A 20,940-nucleotide genomic window follows, 5' to 3' on the forward strand; every position below is an offset into this window, starting at 1 on the left:
AAGCAAACAGTCCTGCATGGGTGGAAACAACTTACATTTTGTGTGTGAGGTATTATAACTGTACATTGAATACTGACTGGTTCTGAACCTATGCTAAACATAAGCCTTTTCCCCCTTATCAAAGCTTAAAGGGGTTCTGTGGTTCTTTTAAAAAAGAAAAACTGACACTTATCTGGGGCACTTCTACCGACCCCCCCCCCCCCTGCAGCTGTCCTGTCCCGCGCTGTCCTCTACGATCCTCCGTTTCCCTCCCAGGTCACCGTCCAATAATTCGTCTAACTAGACTAATGCAACTGGGCCTGCGGCTGCGGGGCAGCGTGCGTCCTAGCTCCCGCACGCGTCTCCGAGAGCTTACTGTGCAGACGCAGTACGAGAAAACTTTGCACTGCGCAGGAAGCGCTGGGAGATATTCAATAAGAAAGGGCATTTTATAACCCATACAGTTATTATATTTGCTTTTGTGCACAAGTATTATTATTCATTTAGACATGTCAAGTTGCCATTGCATTTTATTCATAGCTACAGTATTTATGCACTGTGCTATAATGTACCCAGTGAACTGTCTGATCTGCACACATTATGCTAGGTACACACCATACAAAATTTACCTGCCAGATCGATTATTTCCAACATGTCTGATCTGAATTCGATCGATTTTTTTGATTTTCCGATCATTTTTAAATCGTTTTTTGGATTTTTTTTCGATCGATTTCCATTCGGTTTTATGAAAATTGATCAAAAAAAGATCAGATATGTTGGAAATAATCGATCTGGCAGGTAAATCTGCCAGAAAATAATATGGTGTGTACCTGGCATTAGAAGGAGTTTCAGCTCTGCCAGGGAACGTTTACATTCCTCTCTAGCTACAATTAAGTAAACACAAGATAATCTAATCACCTCTTCAGATCAGATCTCACTGCAGTGTTTAACTGTTTGAATGCTGTTCTACTAAAAAAAAAAAAAAAAAGAAATTGCGGTAGAATGTTTTATGCTGTAAATAATCTTTTAGAGCAAAGAAGAAATGCTGGGTTTCATACCACTTTAACACTAACTTATTTCCATAAAGTATGATTAACACAAACCTCCCCCAAAACCTATGAATAGCCCTAACCTTACCCACCTACTCTATGACCAACGCTAACCTGTTTACCTAACGTAAACCACTAACGTGTTCAAGGCCGGATTTCTACTTTTCCCACCCCTAGGCCAAGTATGTTAGGGCTCCTCTTCCATGTGCAGTAGCACCCCTCCCATTCCATGTGTATCCCCCTCTGTCATGTGTATCATTCCCGTACTGCAGACCCTCTCTTTCATGTAGAGGTGCCTTGGGCATCAGCTTCCCTTTTTGATGTGTTGCTCCCCATTGGCCACCTTCGCTTTCATATGTAGCAACCCCTATTTCAGGTAGAGGTGCCCCATGGGGCTGCAGCTGCCCTAGGTCCGGGCCTTTGTGGCCTTTTCAGAACTCCAGCCATGCATGTTCCTGTGACCATCCTAAGCTATGCCTAACTTTAACCTTCCCCAGTGCTGAACACTAAACTGTTCCCCTAACCTACAAATAACACTAAGCTGCTCCCTAATCTTATGACTAACATGAATCTTGCTAGATTATGTATGCCTCACACTAATGCGGGGAACACACGATACGTTTTTCCCGTTTGATACCGCACTCAATTCTCTTATCCTCCGCTCGTTTTTCTCATCTTTTTTCCATTCACTTCTATGAAAAAACGACCGGTAAAACAATCGAGAGGAGTATCGGACATGACGGAATTTATCAATTGAACGCATTAATCTAACGGCAAAACGCATCGTGTGTTCCCAGCATAACAATAATCTACTCTCCCCCAAAATTTATGGCTAGGGCTAATCTTAACCCAATCTATGACTAACGCAAAAAAACTTTCTACATAATATTTGCAATAAACCAGAATTACTTTCTCCCAAAATGAGCCTAACACCAGCCATTAATCTAGCTATCCCCTAACAAAATAATGGTGCCTAACACTCATAAATGAACCTACCATTAACCTCATCTTCAGAGTAAACTTAACTAACTTACCAAACATCCGCATTGACAAATTCCTATGTATGGTACAAAATCAGGAGGGTAGGGCCACACAGAGATCACCAATGCTAATTGAGGTAAACAGTGAGAAGAGTAGCTTTTTTTAATCCTGTACATCTGTTATATTCACCGACTCAAAGATATCTGCTAGACAGAGGGACTTAAGTAGCATGCCGAGCACAATGTTCTTTATGGAATTATACTCAGCTGCTAGTGACGATGGAAAAGATGAAATGGAACTGTAGTCGAAGTGTGGGGGTAAATGTTCTCAGGATATGCTGGTCAACAAAGTCATTTGTTAAAACTGAAATGGGTGTAGGTGTAGTTCGGGCACTGCTGGTGTAGTGTGAATGATAGCATAACCACAAAGTTAGTTGTCAGCTCCACTGTGTCCCTCATCTAACAAAAACTACCAGTGTCCAATAGTAAATACTGTGTGCACTTCCATAACCTAGCTATACCTCATCCTCATTTAGCCCTTGCACATCATATTTAGCTCTTGCAAGACCTAGCCATACCCCTTCCTTCCCCCATTGTAAAAAACCATTCCCCCTCCACAAGCTAGCTATACTCCTCCTCACTGTAAGACAGTATTTACCAAGGGCTGTTTCTAGGCACAGGCTGTCCAGGTAAAGGCCTGGTCTGCCCTCTAGCATGCAAGGAGCAATACTGTGCCCTAAGTATTAAAGAAATTCTGTCTCAGGCAGCCAATACATTATGACTTTTGCAGTGCCTTATGATGTGTTGTAGCTTTCCAGTATCCCTTGTGGTGTAGTCCTTGGCTCATGCTGCCCCAGAAAGCTAGTGTGTGTGTGTGTGTGGGGGGGGGGGGGTAGTGTTGCCAACCGTTCATGTTATTTTTTCCTGAAAAATACCTAAGAATTTACTGACAAAAGATTTTTTTTACTGCCAAAATCCCCTGAAATCCGCCGAAAAATGGGCGTGGCCACGCAACATAATGTGGGCGTGGTCATGGGTGGGGCCGAATACACATGACTTTAGTAGTGCTGTAAAATGTCTGCTGGGGCAGTTTGAGCTCCGCCATAGTATCCCCCCCCCAAATACATGTAATCGTCGTACAGCATTTCACCAAAAATCCACATAATCTGGCAGAGGTTCTTCCAAAATACAGATAATATGGCAGTGGTTCCCCCAAAATAGATGTAATCTGGCAGCAGCGATTCCACCAACATACATATAATCTGGCAGCCGTTGCCCCAAATACTCTTAATCTGACAGAAGTGGTTCCCCAAAAATAGGTAGCCAGGTCTATAGGTGTCCCCAGAATAGTTGGCCAGGGGTATAGATGTCCCCAGAACAGGTAGCCAGATGTCCCCAGAACAGGTAGCCAGATGTCCCCAGAACAGGTAGCCAGATGTCCCCAGAACAGGTAGCCAGATGTCCCCAGAACAGGTAGCCAGATGTCCCCAGAACAGGTAGCCAGATGTCCCCAGAACAGGTAGCCAGATGTCCCCACAACAGGTAGCCAGATGTCCCCACAACAGGTAGCCAGATGTGCCCACAACAGGTAGCCAGATGTGCCCACAACAGGTAGCCAGATGTCCCAACAACAGGTAGCCAGATGTCCCAACAACAGGTAGCCAGGGGTAAAGATGTCCCCAGAACAGGTAGCCAGGGGTAGAGATGTCCCCAGAACAGGTAGCCAGATGTCCCCACAACAGGTAGCCAGATGTCCCCACAACAGGTATCCAGATGTCCCCACAACAGGTATCCAGATGTCCCCACAACAGGTATCCAGATGTCCCCACAACAGGTATCCAGATGTCCCCACAACAGGTATCCAGATGTCCCCACAACAGGTATCCAGATGTCCCCACAACAGGTAGCCAGATGTCTCCACAACAGGTAGCCAGATGTCCCCACAACAGGTAGCCAGATGTCCCCACAACAGGTAGCCAGATGTCCCCACAACAGGTAGCCAGATGTCCCCACAACAGAGATGTCCCCACAACAGGTAGCCAGATGTCCCCACAACAGAGATGTCCCCACAACAGGTAGCCAGATGCCCCCACAACAGGTAGCCAGATGTCCCCACAACAGGTAGCCAGATGTCCCCACAACAGGTAGGTAGCCAGATGTCCCTACAACAGGTAGGTATCCAGATGTCCCCACAACAGGTAGGTAGCCAGATGTCCCCACAACAGGTAGCCAGATGTCCCCACAACAGGTAGCCAGATGTCCCCACAACAGGTAGCCAGGGGTAAAGAAGTCCCCAGAAAAGGTAGCTAGATGTCCCCAGAAAAGGTAGCCAGATGTCCCCAGAACAGGTAGCCAGATGTCCCCAGAACAGGTAGCCAGATGTCCCCAGAACAGGTAGCCAGATGACCCCACAACAGGTATCCAGATGTCCCACAACAGGTAGCCAGATGTCCCCACAACAGGTAGCTAGGGGTAGAGATGTCCCCAGAACAGGTAGCTAGGGGTAGAGATGTCCCCACAACAGGTAGCCAGATGTCCCCGCAACAGGTATCCAGATGTCCCACGCAGGGCTGTGGAGTCGGAGTCGGAGTCGGGCAATTTTTGGTGCCTGGAGTCGGAGTCGGGAAAAAATGCGCCGACTCCGACTCCTAATGAATTTGTAACTGCAATTAAAATAGAAAATATGATAAAATGTTCTATTTCTCAGATAAAAGTCATTAAAAATAATGTATATATACACTATATATACAGTAATAGCTGTGCTCAGTCCACAAAAATGAAATAAACCAATCAAAATTAGTTACTTGTGCTGCTTCAATAAAGCAGTCCCCGTATTTTTAAGGTCAGATATACATATCTGATTGTGACTGTATATATGATGTGTACACAGGAATCTCTTATATATACTAAATAACATCTATGCTGTAAGAATAAAGCCTGATGTGTAGCCGTGTCACTAATAGAGATGGTCAATGAGATGGAAATAATTCTGCATTGATGCTGATTTATGCAAATGTATGCACTCCCTTTGCTGATGAAATCAAATAATTTGATATGTTATTAAAATTTGGTTTGGTGACTACAAATTAAAGGGAAACTGAGACGGATGAAAAGTAAAGTTTTATACATACCTGGGGCTTCCTCCAGCCTTCTTCAGGCTAATCAGTCCCTCACTGTCTTCCACCACCCGGATCTTCTGCTATGAGTCCTGGTAATTCAGCCAGTCAGCGCTGTCCGGCCACATGCCGCTCCCACAGCCACGAACATTCTGCACCTGCGCAATAGTGCTGCACAGGTGTAGTATGCTCCTGGCGGCGGAGTGTGTGCATGCGCACTACGCCTGACTGGCTCAAGTACATGGACTCATAGCAGAAGATCCAGGTGGTGGAGGAGGACAACGAGGGACTGATTATCCTGAAGGCGGCTGGAGGAAGCCCCAGGTATGTATAAAACTTTAATTTCATCTGTCTTAGGTTTACTTTGTTACACAGTAGTACTATACTCTACTCTACATATGCACTCCCCACAGAGCTGCAGGGAATCCACTGAGAATGCTGTGCACATTGAACACAGAGGTGTTGTCTGTTTACAATCTCCTCATTCCCCTGCAGAGTACCTGCACATCACTCTTACATGTACCCACACTTACATTGCCTAGGGCCTGATAGATGTTCTTTGTTCCGGTTTGTACCTTTTACAAGTACTCTTACCAAGGACTAGTTTTAGTCTAAAGGGAATAAATATAGTAGTCTACATATCCTTCTCACTTCAGTTGTCTTGTAAAATTCCTAAGCGTTGGCAGTTAAGAGACGAATTTCATGTTACATACTTTTAATCAACAAAATTGTAATATGCAAATTAGAGGAGTCGGAGTCGTGGAGTCGGAGTCGGTGGAATCCTAAACTGAGGAGTCGAGTCGGTGGATTTTTGGACCGACTCCACAGCCCTGGTCCCACAACAGGTAGCCAGATGTCCCCACAACAGGTAGCCAGGGGTAGAGATGTCCCCACAACAGGTAGCCAGATGTCCCCACAACAGGTAGCCAGATGTCCCCACAACAGGTAGCCAGATGTCCCCACAACAGGTAGCCAGATGTCCCCACAACAGGTAGCCAGATGTCCCCACAACAGGTAGCCAGATGTCCCCACAACAGGTAGCCAGATGTCCCCACAACAGGTAGCCAGATGTCCCCAGAAAAGGTAGCCAGATGTCCCCAGAACAGGTAGCCAGATGTCCCCAGAACAGGTAGCCAAATGTCCCCAGAACAGGTAGCCAAATGTCTCCAGAACAGGTAGCCAGGGGTAAAGAAGTCCCCAGAAAAGGTAGCTAGATGTCCCCAGAACAGGTAGCCAGATGTCCCCAGAACAGGTAGCCAGATGTCCCCACAACAGGTAGCCAGATGTCCCCACAACAGGTAGCCAGATGTCCCCACAACAGGTAGCCAGGGGTAGAGATGTCCCCAGAACAGGTAGCCAGATGTCCCCAGAACAGGTAGCCAGATGTCCCCAGAACAGGTAGCCAGATGTCCCCAGAACAGGTAGCCAGATGTCCCCACAACAGGTAGCCAGATGTCCCCACAACAGGTAGCCAGATGTCCCCACAACAGGTAGCCAGATGTCCCCACAACAGGTAGCCAGATGTCCCCACAACAGGTAGCCAGATGTCCCCACAACAGGTAGCCAGATGTCCCCACAACAGGTAGCCAGATGTCCCCACAACAGGTAGCCAGATGTCCCCACAACAGGTAGCCAGGGGTAGAGATGTCCCCAGAACAGGTAGCCAGATGTCCCCAGAACAGGTAGCCAGATGTCCCCACAACAGGTAGCCAGATGTCCCCACAACAGGTAGCCAGATGTCCCCACAACAGGTAGCCAGATGTCCCCACAACAGGTAGCCAGATGTCCCCACAACAGGTAGCCAGATGTCCCCACAACAGGTAGCCAGATGTTCCCACAACAGGTAGCCAGATGTCCCCACAACAGGTAGCCAGATGTCCCCACAACAGGTAGCCAGATGTCCCCACAACAACAGGTAGCCAGATGTCCCCACAACAACAGGTAGCCAGATGTCCCCACAACAGGTAGCCAGATGTCCCCACAACAAGTAGCCAGATGTCCCCACAACAGGTAGCCAGATGTCCCCACAACAGGTAGCCAGATGTCCCCAGAACAGGTAGCCAGATGTCCCCACAACAGGTAGCCAGATGTCCCCAGAACAGGTAGCCAGATGTCCCCACAACAGGTAGCCAGATGTCCCCACAACAGGTAGCCAGATGTCCCCACAACAGGTAGCCAGATGTCCCCACAACAGGTAGCCAGATGTCCCCACAACAGGTAGCCAGATGTCCCCACAACAGGTAGCCAGATGTCCCCACACCAGGTAGCCAAATGTCCCCAGAACAGGTAGCCAGGGGTAAAGAAGTCCCCAGAAAAGGTAGCTAGATGTCCCCAGAAAAGGTAGCCAGATGTCCCCACAACAGGTAGCCAGATGTCCCCACAACAGGTAGCCAGATGTCCCCACAACAGGTAGCCAGATGTCCCCACAACAGGTTGCCAGATGTGCCTACAACAGGTTGCCAGATGTGCCCACAACAGGTTGCCAGATGTGCCCACAACAGGTTGCCAGATGTCCCCACAACAGGTTGCCAGATGTCCCCACACCTGGTTGCCAGATGTCCCCACACCTGGTTGCCAGATGTCCCCACAACAGGTTGCCAGATGTCCCCACAACAGGTTGCCAGATGTCCCCACAACAGGTTGCCAGATGTCCCCACAACAGGTTGCCAGATGTCCCCACAACAGGTAACCAGGGGTAGAGATGTCCCCACAACAGGTAGCCAGATGTCCCCACAACAGGTAGCCAGATGTCCCCACAACAGAGATGTCCCCACAACAGGTAGCCAGATGTCCCCACAACAGAGATGTCCCCACAACAGGTAGCCAGATGTCCCCACAACAGGTAGCCAGATGTCCCCACAACAGGTAGCCAGATGTCCCCACAACAGGTAGCAAGATGTCCCCACAACAGGTAGCCAGATGTCCCCACAACAGGTAGCCAGAACAGGTAGCCAGATGTCCCCACAACAGGTAGCCAGGGGTAGAGATGTCCCAAGAACAGGTAGCCAAGGGTCGAGATGTCCCCCAGAACAGGTAGACAGATGTCCCCACAACAGGTAGCCAGATGTCCCCACAACAGGTAGCCAGGGGTAGAGATGTGCCCAGAACAGGTAGCCAGGGTAGGAGATGTCCCCAGAACAGGTAGCCAGATGTCCCCACAACAGGTAGCCAGGGGTAGAGATGTCCCCAGAACAGGTAGCTAGGGGTAGAGATGTCCCCAGACCAGGCAGCCAGGGGTAGAGATGTCCCCAGAACAGGTATCCAGGTGCCTCCCCCCCCCCCCCAGCAGGAGGGAAGCAGTGCAGAGAAGAGGGAGCGATCATGAGCACAGCAGCAGGGAAGGGGAGACGTCTCCCCCCCCCCCTTCCCTCACCTTAGGGCTTCCTCTCCCTCGGTCCCCCCTTTCAGAACTAGAGGTAGCCATACACTGGTCGATTTGCCATCAGATTCGACCAACAGATAGATCCCTCTCTGATCGAATCTGATCAGAGAGGGATCGTATGGCTACCTTACTGCAAACAGATTGTGAACCGATTTCAGCCTGAAACCGTTCACAATCTGTTGTGCTGGTGCTGCTGCCGCCGCTCCCGCCCGCATACATTACCTGCTCCGCCGGCATGACTGCCCCCGGTCACGGCTGCTCCGTCTCCGCTCTGGTCTCCAGGTCCGGCATGCTTTACTTCTTCCTGCCCGGCAGGAAGTTTAAACAGTAGAGCGCCCTCTACTGTTTAAACTTCCTGCCGGGCAGGAGGAACTGAAGCATGCCGGAGACCAGAGCGGAGACGGAGCAGCGGTGACCGGGGGCAGTCGCGCCGGCGGAGCAGGTAATGTATTGCCGCTTTATTGCGTCGGTCGTCGGGCACTCGAACGCCGCTAGCGACGCGCTCCCTACCCGCGGGCGATCGACGGTAATTTTCCGCACGGAGCGATCGATGGGATCGGACGAAATGGATCGAAATTCGGCGTGTAGTGCGAACGATTGGCAGCAGATTCGATCCCAGTGATCGAATCTGCTGTCGAAACGGCAGCAAATCGGGCCAGTGTATGGCCAGCTTAAGTCTTGTGCAGCGGCTGGTAGCAGGCGGAACTTACCTCCGTCTTGTTGCAGGCGCGGGATGGTCTCTCTGCATTTGCCACTAGTCTGGTCTCGTCTAGACCAGAGCAGCGGCACCAGAACTTCCGGCGATGGAACGAGATGGAGGTAAGTTCCGCCCCCTGCCAGCCGCCACACATGACTTAGTTCTGGAGGGGAGAGCGAAGGAGGGAGAGCCCTAAGGTGAGGGAAGGGGGAGGAAGACATCCTCCCTTCTCCACCGCTGTGCCCACCAATCTCCCTCCTCTCTGCACTGCTCTCCTCCCGCTCACAGGGCAGCCGCCCTTACGGACGCTGCTGAATTCCTTACGGAATTCACGGGCAGCTAAATTTGTAACAAAATGTACGGTATGCCCGTAAATTTACGGGCGGTTGGCAATAATGGGGGGGGGGGGGGGGGATGTGACAGGGTATTGTGCCTGGGGCTTTACACAGGTTAGAAGTGTCTCTGTATTTCCATCCTTCATAACATATCTATACCCATAATGTAAATATAATTTCCCCTCTCCATAGTCAAGCCTTGCCCACCTACAATAAAATTCTATCCTCTCCTTCATAAACTAGCTGTACCCCTTTGTCCCCATGCAAAAACTACTTTGCCCCTTCCATGTCCTCTTAATCTCCCCTTGCCAGCATTAAATAATATTCCCTTGTCCACAACCTAGCCATACCTCCCTAGTAATAAAATATTTCCTCTCCACAAAATGTAGCTATACCCCCCTCAACCATAGCCTATACCCCCTCAACATAAATGCCTAACTCCCCCACCTTCCTCATTCCCTAGTGACCCCTTCCAATCAAGTAGCCCTATCCCTCACCCTAACCCTAGAAGTAAAAAAAAAAAGCAAACCCCTAAAATACTTACCTAATAAAGAAATCCATCACTGAAATCTGATGCACTGAGGTAACCAGGAGCCAAAAATAAACTGAGCCTTATGCTCCAGTGATAGAGGAGGTCCAGCACCCTGAAGTACAGCACTGGTATTTTCAGAGAAGCTGACTTTGAAGCAGCATATATTTGTAGCCCAAAACTGCAATATATGTCACTAGTTTAAAGGGAACCTGCAGTGAAAGGGATATGGAGGCTGCCATATGTATTTCATTTTAAGCAATACCAGTTGCCTGGCTGTCCAGCTGATCCTCTGCCTCTAATACATTTAGCTATAGACCCTGAACAGCCATGCAGATCAAGTGTTTCTGACGAAAGATTGGCCACATGCTTGTTTCAGGTGTGTGAATCAGACACTACTGACTTGGAAGATCAGCAGGGCTGCCAGGCAACTGGTATTGTTTAAAAGGAAATAAATATGACAGCCTCCATATACCTCTCCCTTCAAGGTTCCCTTTAACATCATTCATGGAGAAGTTCAGTATCCAAACTATGTGTGTACCCGGTAAAACACCAGTTTGTATATGTGTACCATTAGATTACAAGTCTCAAGAAGAAATTTCAGTGTGATCTTGCATGCAGAAATTGTAAGAAGCAGAGCAGTGCTTGTGAGAGCCCTAACACTGGTGTTCCTGTGTCAGATCTCAACGAATGTCTTAATAAGACTGTATGTGGGGAACATGCAGTATGCCTGAATCTAGTGGGATCCTTCCAATGCCTCTGTGATCGGGGCTATGAGGGGGAGAGGGGCGATCTGCACTGTGTGGGTGAGTGCTTTATCTTTTTATGTCCCCACAAAAGCTGTGCAGTGTAGTGCAGGCAAGATGTTAAAAATCCTCATGTACTTATATTAATATGCACCGCAGCACACAAGTAGTGGTGTGAACAGTGCCACAGTTTGCTGTGATTGAAAAGTGTACTGAATGCATCCAGTACGCACTGCTCATTGGAACACAGCTGGAGTTGATTCACAAGACTTTTCTTATGTATTATCGTGCATTAAGGTTGATTCCCTAAACCACTGTAAAATGTACGAGTGCAAATACCACCTGGCAATGTTACAAGAATTTATGCAAGTAGAAAACTCGCGCATTATGCCATTTGTGCAATGTGCATTACACTAGCAATGAGCATGTTATGTACATAGTGTGAGTTGGGAAATACGCACTGTTACTTGCGTAAATATTGTCAACATCATTGCCATCACATAGACATCAGACACGTACCCACGTTGCGCCAGCAACCACGTGGGGCGTGTGTATGAGGACGGAGCCCGGAGTCAGGGGCGGACACCAACATGTACAGTATACTGCACAGGGCACCGGGGGCGGGAGCACACTTCACAATGGGAGGGCAGCGCCGTAAGTGGCCTCACAAGGTCTATTCCCAAAAGTTTCATGCTGAAATGGATCAAGAATCAGCCTGCGGTGTATGGGCAAGCAACAGATCTCTCTCCAATCACAGAGAGATCTGTCCATACGGCCTCAATTCACAAAGCTTAACTACTGTCTTTAATAACTCTTCTGAGCTGTTTTACAGTTATCACAATTATATCACCATGGTGATAACTGTAAAATAGCTCAGAAGAGTTATTAAAGACAGGAGTTAAGTTATTAAAGACAGGAGTTAAGCTTAGTGAATTGAGGCCATAATAATGGCCTCAATTCACTAAGCTTATCTCCTGTCTTTAATAACGTTTGTAGAGTTATCACCATGGTGATGAGGCATGTAGTATTCAGGAAACATTGTACCTCAGGCAAACCTAAAGTTAACTCTTCAATCCTTAAAATAACTCCAGAATTCTAAAGTTAAAGACAGGCTGTTAATTAACTGCATGTGAAAATAACTACAGAGGAGGTAACTTAAGGACAGAAGTTATAAGAGAACTCTCTCACTGAGAAAACTTATCTCTACACCTTAATAAGGCAAGATCGATGTGTAGAGGTAAGTTTTCTCTTGCCTTATTATCTCCAGCATGATCTTAGTGAATTGAGGCCAATTGTCTGATATATGGGCATCTTTACACTTTCATGTGACTAATACCTGTGATTTTAATGACCATTATGCTGGGAATACAAGGTTAAATCCGGCGGCTCGATTAGCCGCCAGATCGACTCCTGCCGCGCCACCGTGGCCGCCCGGATCGATTCCCGCTCGTCCCCGCAGGCGCTTCCTTATCTTTCGCTCGATTTCCGCTATTGTCGGCCCGTGGGTATCGAGCAGGGAATCGATCCGCGCGGTGATCGGACATGTCGGAAATGATCAATCCAGCCCTCAGCGGCTCGATTGATAAAAAAAAAAAAACACCCGTGTATGCCCAGCATAAGAGACAGGGATTGCTGCAGCTAGCTGATGCCTCCTGGAGTGTCTGGGTGTGTTTGGTTGATGCCTGATCTGTGTGTGGCCCAATGTTTGTGTTGTTGGGGGCTTAAAAGATGTTTTATTGATAAGGTTATTTCACCCTTTAATTAATATCAAATTGGGTTAGGTGAGCTAATTCAATAAGATAAATGTTGTGAATCAGCCCACGATTTCAAACTTGAGATGTGGTCCACCCAGCAGTGATATCTGTGTTATTTGTGGAGTATGCTAGGGAATCATCTGCTGGATTCTCATAATTCTTGGTAAGACCAGTACTGTAGTGAGACCTCTGTGGCTTATTTGCAGGCTGTGGCTGGATAGTGTACTTTCGACATGGGAGACCTGGGTTTAAATCCTGGCCAGGGTCAGTACCTATTCAGTACTAAGTCCTTGGGCAAGACTTGCTTGCACTGCGCCCTTAGTGGCTGCAGTTCTTGAGCGCTTTGAGTTTAACAGGAGAAAAGTGCTATACAAATGTTAGGCTTATTATTATTAGTTTTCACATCTAATCAATGCCTGTTTGAAGAGTAGGTCAAACTAGCCAAATTCTGGACATTTACAGAGTGCTAGTGGAAACTTATTATGTGTAGGCTGCATGCAGACTTCATCAAAGCTTAGTGCACCCCATGCTAAGTATACTTCAGGGCCTGATGTAAAAGGTGACATTTCCTCACCTTGAACTGGGTTACTACCTGTATCCCTCTAACGGTCGTCCCATGAGGGTGGCATTGGGTGCGGTTTGTACCCATTCAATGTGCTTCTAATGCATGCCTTCCATTATCACCATTATTATGCAGTGTGGTGGAACAGCAAGCTGTGTGCACACATGCTCCAATCCATAACCATAGTGATGTGTCTGTATTGCATCCGGGGGGATGGCACAGTCAGATGGGGAAGGAGGTAAAAAGGTAACCAAGTAAAGCTGGTCATACACTATTTGATTATATTTTGATCAGTATTGCGATCATTATTACAATCAATATTAGTATCAATACTATTTTACGACCGAACATTGTGGATCAGTCTTTAGAGCAATTGTAGAAAAAATAACTAATGTGAAATAAAGCCAAAGAGACAATCCGTGTAAACACAATAGAGAAATGCACAGAGGGGAACCAAATATTCCATCACCACAATGAGTGTGACTAATGGGAACCAAGTGTGCAAAGGCAGCGGGCCCCGGACCGATAAACAACATCCAAAAACAATGCAGAAATAATGGAAAAACAGTGCAATACAAAAGCAACATTAACCTCCCTAGCGTTCTGATTATGCGCGCCGCACGGCCGCGGGAGGGGTTTTTTAACCTAATTTTTTTCTTTTTCATGTAGCTAGCCTAGCGCTAGCTACACGATTCCCCCCTCCCTGCGGCATCCCCCTACCTCTTCCGATCGCCACCGGCGATCATACCCATCAGGAAATCCCGTTCTGAACGGGATTTCCTGCAGGGCTTCCCCCGTCGCCATGGCAACGAATAGAATGACATCATCGACGTTGTGACGTGACAGGGAGTGCCGATCCACCCCATAGCGCAGCCTGGCGGTGATTGGCCAGGCTGCGCAAGGGGTCTGCAGGGGGGGACCCTCTTTCGCGGCGGGTAGTGGAGGATCGGCGGCGAGTGGCAGCGATTGGAAAAACACGCAGCTAGCGTGTTTCATTAAAAAAAAAAATATTCAAATCGGCCCACCAGGGCCCGAGCAATCCACCGCGGCAAAACTGGACGAGCTGAGCTCGTCCGTAACGCCCAGGTGGTGGTTCACTTACCATATTACATTTCTGATCAATGACAGTATGGGACCATGATGTATGATTATTGAGCATCACAGCTCAAAGAGTTAACACTGTTAAGGCCAGCAGGATACACCATCGTGTTCAATTCAAAAATCACAAACGCTTCCCTGTGCTGGAGAAATTTATTATGATCGAAAGAGGATTGGGTTATCAATACCTTTATTGGACACAAAAACAACAATGCGTTTCATGGGTCCTACCCGCTTCCTCAGGCCAAAGTGTCTCAGAACAGCACAAACTCAGGAGAACATATTAGTCTACTAGACAAAAAAAGACACCGAACATTTATTTTTCGCAATTCTCCTGGCAGACTTAAAGCAGTGGGGCTGCAGCCACTTACAACTAAGGCCAACAGCCTTACCAGTATGCTATCCAGCTGACCCCAGGAATAATCATAGACCCTTGAAACGCATTGTTATTTTTAACGTCCAATAAAAATATTGAAAGCCCAATCCTCTTCCGGGGTAAGGCTATTATTAATCTATTTTACAGTTTTTAAACCTTTTACATCCTTGAGGCGCCTCTTCCCATCCTTCAAAAGTAACAGGGTGTTTCTGTCTGTTAGTGTAGAACAAAATGTAAGTTGCAAAGTGTTCTTGTTTTACCCCAATGAGAATGTCAAGGAATGTAATCTCATGCTTGGCAACCTCAGCACTAAATGTGATGAATCAGTCCAACTCTGTTCTGGTGACCTCATGTACCTCAGCCGTGTATTGACACAGGGATGTACATTTCAGACTGAAAATAAACTAATGAAATAAACAATTGTATCTATCTGTCTTCTCATTAAAATTACTTTTTAAGTTATTCTACAGTTTTATTATGTTTAACTGCTTGTTGACCGCGTCACGCCGATGGGCGTAACCGTGGCGGCAGCCCCAGGACGGGCTAACGCCGATCGGCGTAAGGTCATTGTGGCTCGCAGTGCAGGAGATCGCGAACAGGCTGCGCGCGCATCTCCTGTTGGTAGGCGGAACTCTGGAGACTGTTACACGGCGATACCGACGTCTAATTACCTTGTACAGTGCTGCGATCTGCAGCAGCGCTATACTGGGGACAGCCGTGTGACTTGGCAGTCCCCCTGGGACACAAGAGAGTCTCTGATAGACTGAAGCCTATGACAGCTGATCGCCAGGATTGGCTGGCTAGGGAGTGGGAGGGATTCGAGAAAAAATAAAAATAAATAAATAGTAAAAAATAACAAAATAAAGACATAAATATTTATTTTACCTCCTTGCCGGTTATCCCGAGCTCAGCTCGGTGTAACCTGCGCAGGAGGATTTCTCAGGCCCCACTGGGCCGATTTGCATAAATTTTTTCCCCTACACGCAGCTAGCACTTTGCTAGCTGCGTGTAGTACGCGATCGCCGCTGCAACCCGCCGATTCTCCGCTACCCGCCACACCGCCCCAGACCCCTGCGCAGCCTGGCCAATCAGTGCCAGGCAGCGCTGAGGGGTGGATCGGGATTCCCTGTGACGTCCCAACGTCCATGACCTCGGTGATGTCATCCCGCCCCGTCGCCATGGCGACCGGGGAAGCCCTGCAGGAAATCCCGTTCTGAACGGGATTTCCTGCTTACTCTGATCGACGAAGGCGATCAGAGTGGGTGGGGGGATGCCGCCGCTCAGCGGCTATCATGTAGCGAGCCCTGCGCTGCCTCCTTGCCGGCATGAATTGAACCGGCAAGGAGGTTAAAAAAAATATAGGGGGTGATCAGACCCCAATAACAGAGAGCTCTGTTGGTGGGGAGAAAAGGGGGGGGGGGGGATCACTTGTGTGCTGTGCTGTGCTGTGCGGCCCTGCAGCTTGGCCTTAAAGCTGCAGTGGCCTATTTAAAAAAAATGGCCTGGTCTTTAGGGGGGTTTAACACTGTGGTCCTCAAGAGGTTAAATCTAATTTTTAAGTTTTAACTGTTTTATTGTTTTTGCTCAATGACACATTCATTGAAGTATGCCAGAGCTAAAATGTATGAACTATTGACCCTTTTTATCTCTTTCCTGCTCTCAGAAGCCATTTTCTGCTAGGAAAGTGTTTTATAGATGGAATTTCTTATTAGTGAGGGTCACACTATAGTAACTTCCTGTCTGAGTCAGGACTGAGTCAGCCACTTACATACCTGATATTTAACTCTTTCAGGCAGAGAAAGAAAAAACGGAACACAGCATTGTTATTTGTGTGATAGACACTGTACATACCCATGTCTATCTTATGTCACATGTCACCTCTAGTATCCTTTAACTAAAAATCCTTCCTCTAAAAGTGACCAGGAATCCTCTAGATTTGTTACAATTTGTAGAAATAAAGAATTGCAAGATCCAATATCAATATGACAATATGATGAAACTGACATATGCATAGCAATAGTCAAAAACACTGCAGTTTGGCACCAGAAAAGATTAACAACATTGCTTGGAGCTATTGGGCTGGACTAATTAGAAGATGCTTTTAGAATTGTTATTTTGGTCTTGCTTGGATCCTGTAGTGCAAGTAGACTGTTTTTAGACGAGGCAGTGCAAAAAAGTGCAGGGAAATGTGGGCACACCATGCGCTGCCAAAGGCCGTAATGTGAATTACGGCTATAGTGGAGCTCAGACAGTAATTTGGTGCTGTCAAAACACGGAGCCCAAATTACTATAAAAGCAGAGTAATTAAGCCATCAGCAATAGCTGGCAGCCGTATTACACCTTTTGCAGGCACAGGGTAAGCCGTTTTCTGGCTTCGCCCTGTGTCCAAATTTGCCAGCGCAGGTTTTGCATGTATACGTTTTTAGATCCCTACATTAAAACTGTGGAAAATATTTTAGTTCCAATCTTGGGGATTAACTTGATGAATCACCAGTTTGACTTACCTATTGATTATCATGATATTGTCCGGTTGTCTTTGCATACCTGGAGTTAAAAGATATATACATACATATACATTTTTGTAGGCTATATTAGAATGGGAGATCTAAAGTCCTTGTCTGGTTTAGTAGTGCCTGTAATTGTACTCTGGAAATGATACCGGTACACTATTAAATATAAAATATGGGATTTGTGATCTACATATTAAATACTCATTGAGACACTGACTCTCCTTGTCATGCCTTTCCCTCAGTTTTGTTTCAGTGAATTAACTAGCAGGTTCTATCTTCTAGATATGAATGAGTGTGAAACCCTACAAGGCGTGTGCGGGACAGCGCTTTGTGAAAACGTGGAAGGATCCTTCCTCTGCATCTGCTCAGACAACAATGAAGAGTTTGATCCAGTGCTTGGAAAGTGCATAAGAACTTCCGCTGTTGGTAAGACACTATAGTTCAGGAACCAGGAATCTGCATTTTATTGGAAAATTCCTTTTTGTTTTAGCTATAGACTATTGAAACATGTCCCATTGTTTCCCCCCCACAGTACGGCCCGCATTTCCCAGTAATACTGGACGCACCCGGGTGGACTTTGTACCAACTTCAGGCTTAAAGGAATGTTACTACAACCTGGAAGACCTTAATGTGTGTGACAATGTGCTCTCCAGGAATGTCAGCCAAGCTGAATGTTGCTGCACCGTTGGCAAAGGCTGGGGGCAGGACTGTCAGATCCAGAGGTGTCCCAACATGGAATCTGGTGAGGCACTTCATTGGTGTTATCTTTAAATAATAGTTGTCTGATTTTACTTGTTCATTAAAAAAATAGAACACTCACAACTTAAAGGAGAACTCCATAAAATGTGATTGAACTGGCATTAAAATGGACCTGAACTGTTGAACAGAACAGAAAGAAAACACAGAGAAATGCACCATGTATGTAGTTAGAGTTTAGCCAGTCTAATTCCTCCTCATCTGTGACTAATCTTAACTGTAATTTGATCTCTCAGCTGTGTCAACTGACTGCCTCAGCAGAGCAGCTAATTTGCAAACACAGAATGTTAATCCTATTTCAGCTTCCATGAATGCAGGAAGTAGACACACTGCAGATTTACTGCAGGATTTGTATCAGGCCATCAGCTGTAACAAATCATTTTTTTCTTTAAAGGTTATTAGGCTGTTGCTTATCTTTTAGAGCAGAACGGAAGTTTTGAGTTCAGATCAGCATTAAACAAGAGCAACCTATTCATCTATAGCCTTTACAATTGTATGTTCTTCAAAAGTTAACAGTTGAGGCCACCTTTACACTGCCTGTGTTTTTGGTGTGATTTGTGATGCAATTCTGATCGCATGCAAATTGCACAATGCAAGAAGGTATAAAGAGAGCGAGAGAAAGAGATTTGCATATTTGGGAGTGATGTATCATGGGAAACCACAGTTGCTTGCTTAATGCTGAATTATTGCAAATACCTTCTGTTTTAAGCAGGCAAAATTACTGTATATCTTGTATAATTAGCCATGTCTAGCCATCTAGCATCGAGAATGCTTAGTTCCGCCTATCTGGACGAGCTTCCTCATCCAGATAGGCACTGCTGCTGCCGCCGGCTGGTGCGCGTGATCGGGCGCGCCCCCACGCACGCTCCCGCTGCCCGCCGCTAGCCCCCGATCAGTGAATGGGGATATAATTCCCATTCACCGATCTAACTACCCCACAGAAATACCGACGCTTTCTCTCCAGAGAGCGCGGTATTTCTGCCCCCAGGAAACTTCTCCCCAGCATTTTAGTTCCTGGATGCGAGATCGTTCGCATCCAGGACTTTTTTCACTGTGGCCATCTTGTGGCCAAATAGTAAACTGCACCCACATACATTTTTAATTAAAAAAAAAATATTATTTTACATTTAAAATTAGCAGTTCCCTCCCACACCAAAAATTACTTTTTTTTATTAAAAATAAAAATAAAAAATACAATTAAAAAAAAAAAAACAACATAAATAGTTACCCAAGGGTCTGAACTTTTTAAATATGCATGTCAAGAGAATATGTTATTATATTATTTAAAATTATAAGCTTATAAATAGTGATGGACGCAAATTGAAAAAATGCACCTTTATTTCTAAATGAAATATCGGCACCATAAATTGTGATAGGGACATCGTTTAAACGGTGTAATAACCGGGACAGATGGGCAAATAAAATACATGAGTTTTAATTACAGTAGCGTACATTAATTTCAAACTATAATGGCCAAAAACTGAGAAATAATGAATTTTTTTCATTTCTTTCTTAATCTTCCTGTTAAAATAGATTTAGAAAAAAATAATTCTTAGCAAAATGTACTACCCAAAGAAAGCCTAATTAGTGGCGGAAAAAACAAGATATACTGTAGATCAATTAATTGTGATAAGTAGCAATAAAGTTATAGGCGAATGAATGGGAGGTGAACGTTGCTCGGATGCATGAGATTTTCGGACTGCGGTGCTGAACCGGTTAAATGCAAATTGTCTCCTTTTTCAGCTGACTACCGAAACCTGTGTCCGGAGGGAGTGGGCTTTATCTCATCGGGACAAGAATACAAAGGTAACTCAAAAATGATTCTGTCCATTAGATTGAATGCGCAGTTATAATATAAACCATGCACAAATATCTTACAAATATATTATTTGTACGCTCGCATGTTCTGCTAATTGATAACTGATCACTAAAATGATGCTCTTGATCGCAGCTCTCATGGGCAGTTACCAAAAATGTCTATTTCAGATGTTGATGAGTGCAAGCTGTTCAAACCGGAAATCTGTAAAGGGGGTGTCTGCCTGAACAAGAGTCCCCTGTTTGCCTGTTACTGCCCAAATGGATATTACTATGATGTCCATCGCATGGAGTGTGTGGGTAAGTTTACTGATTGTGACATGGTCTATCATTTATAAAATGAATGCTACATTCAGAATCACAGTAAACCAGTATTAGAAGTATTGTAACAATATCACAGGAGCTGACAGGGAGTCCGGATTCATGGCGTGCTCATTGGGAGATCTTATTACATTTATAAATCTACTCTGATTGTTCAGTTGCTGTATATCCTCGAATGTAAGTCAACCTTGTGTATAAGTCGACTACAATATTTGACCTTCTTAAGTGCAATTTTTTTATTGACTCAAGTATAAGGCTACCCAGCAAAGTTAATGGCTGCACTTGGGGACAAGGAATAATTAACAGCTGCACTTGGGGACCAGCAGGGGTTAATTACTGCATTGCATAAAGTATTGCAGCCATTAACCCCTCCTGTCCCTTAAGTGCAGCCAATAACTCCTCCAGGCCCCCCAAGTGCAGCAATTATTCACGTCCCTTTCCACGGACCTGTATTTTCCTACCTGTCCTTTTCCTTGTTAAAGGGATCATGGCGGCCGGCGTGACAGTACTGCGCATGCTCGGTTTAATCGCAAATGCCCAGTACTGTCACGCCGACCGCAGTGATGACGCAAGGCAGCCGGCATGATGAAGACTGACATCAGCTTTCAGGAAGAAGGAGCCCGACACTCGGGCCCAGTGTCGCCGGGAGCCGCCGGGGAGCTATTTCTGACCAAGGCCTGGGAGAAGAGCCAGATGGACGTCGAGGGACCTCCCGACCTACGGCGGGCTGGAGAAATCCCAGGTAAGTTCAGATTTTGATTTTAGTTAGAGCTCGGAGTCCCTTTAATTGTTGTGGCCAGGACATTCAGACCTGTGCTTTGTAGGCATTTCCTTAATCAAGAAAGTGTCACTTGCCACTGGGTAAATTGCTGTAATTGGGAATGTCACTATTAGTACACACATTACTCAGTGTTGCTCGTGACCCGTGTATAAGT

The 20,940-nt window shown here is 46.3% G+C and overlaps 2 protein-coding genes across 26 annotated transcripts in view; one reads left to right on the plus strand and one right to left on the minus strand.

Annotated features, from left to right (window-relative positions):
• The window catches only part of HIPK4 (homeodomain interacting protein kinase 4), a 546,520-nt gene that overhangs the window by 419,331 nt on the left and 106,249 nt on the right, over positions 1-20,940 (minus strand). The gene's annotated exons all lie outside the window — the stretch shown is intronic.
• Positions 1-20,940, plus strand: part of LTBP4 (latent transforming growth factor beta binding protein 4) — a 312,121-nt gene that overhangs the window by 272,697 nt on the left and 18,484 nt on the right. For 5 of the 6 annotated variants that reach the window (XM_068250800.1, XM_068250802.1, XM_068250804.1 and 2 more), the window contains 5 exons: positions 10,748-10,873; positions 17,396-17,539; positions 17,646-17,855; positions 19,613-19,675; positions 19,856-19,984. In XM_068250800.1, the coding sequence (XP_068106901.1) occupies positions 10,748-10,873; positions 17,396-17,539; positions 17,646-17,855; positions 19,613-19,675; positions 19,856-19,984 (672 nt within the window). The remainder of the gene's footprint in view (positions 1-10,747; positions 10,874-17,395; positions 17,540-17,645; positions 17,856-19,612; positions 19,676-19,855; positions 19,985-20,940) is intronic. The other variant, XM_068250803.1, reaches the window with a different exon arrangement.

Source organism: Hyperolius riggenbachi, chromosome 8 (assembly GCF_040937935.1).
Source record: "Hyperolius riggenbachi isolate aHypRig1 chromosome 8, aHypRig1.pri, whole genome shotgun sequence".
Classification (NCBI taxonomy): domain Eukaryota; kingdom Metazoa; phylum Chordata; class Amphibia; order Anura; family Hyperoliidae; genus Hyperolius; species Hyperolius riggenbachi.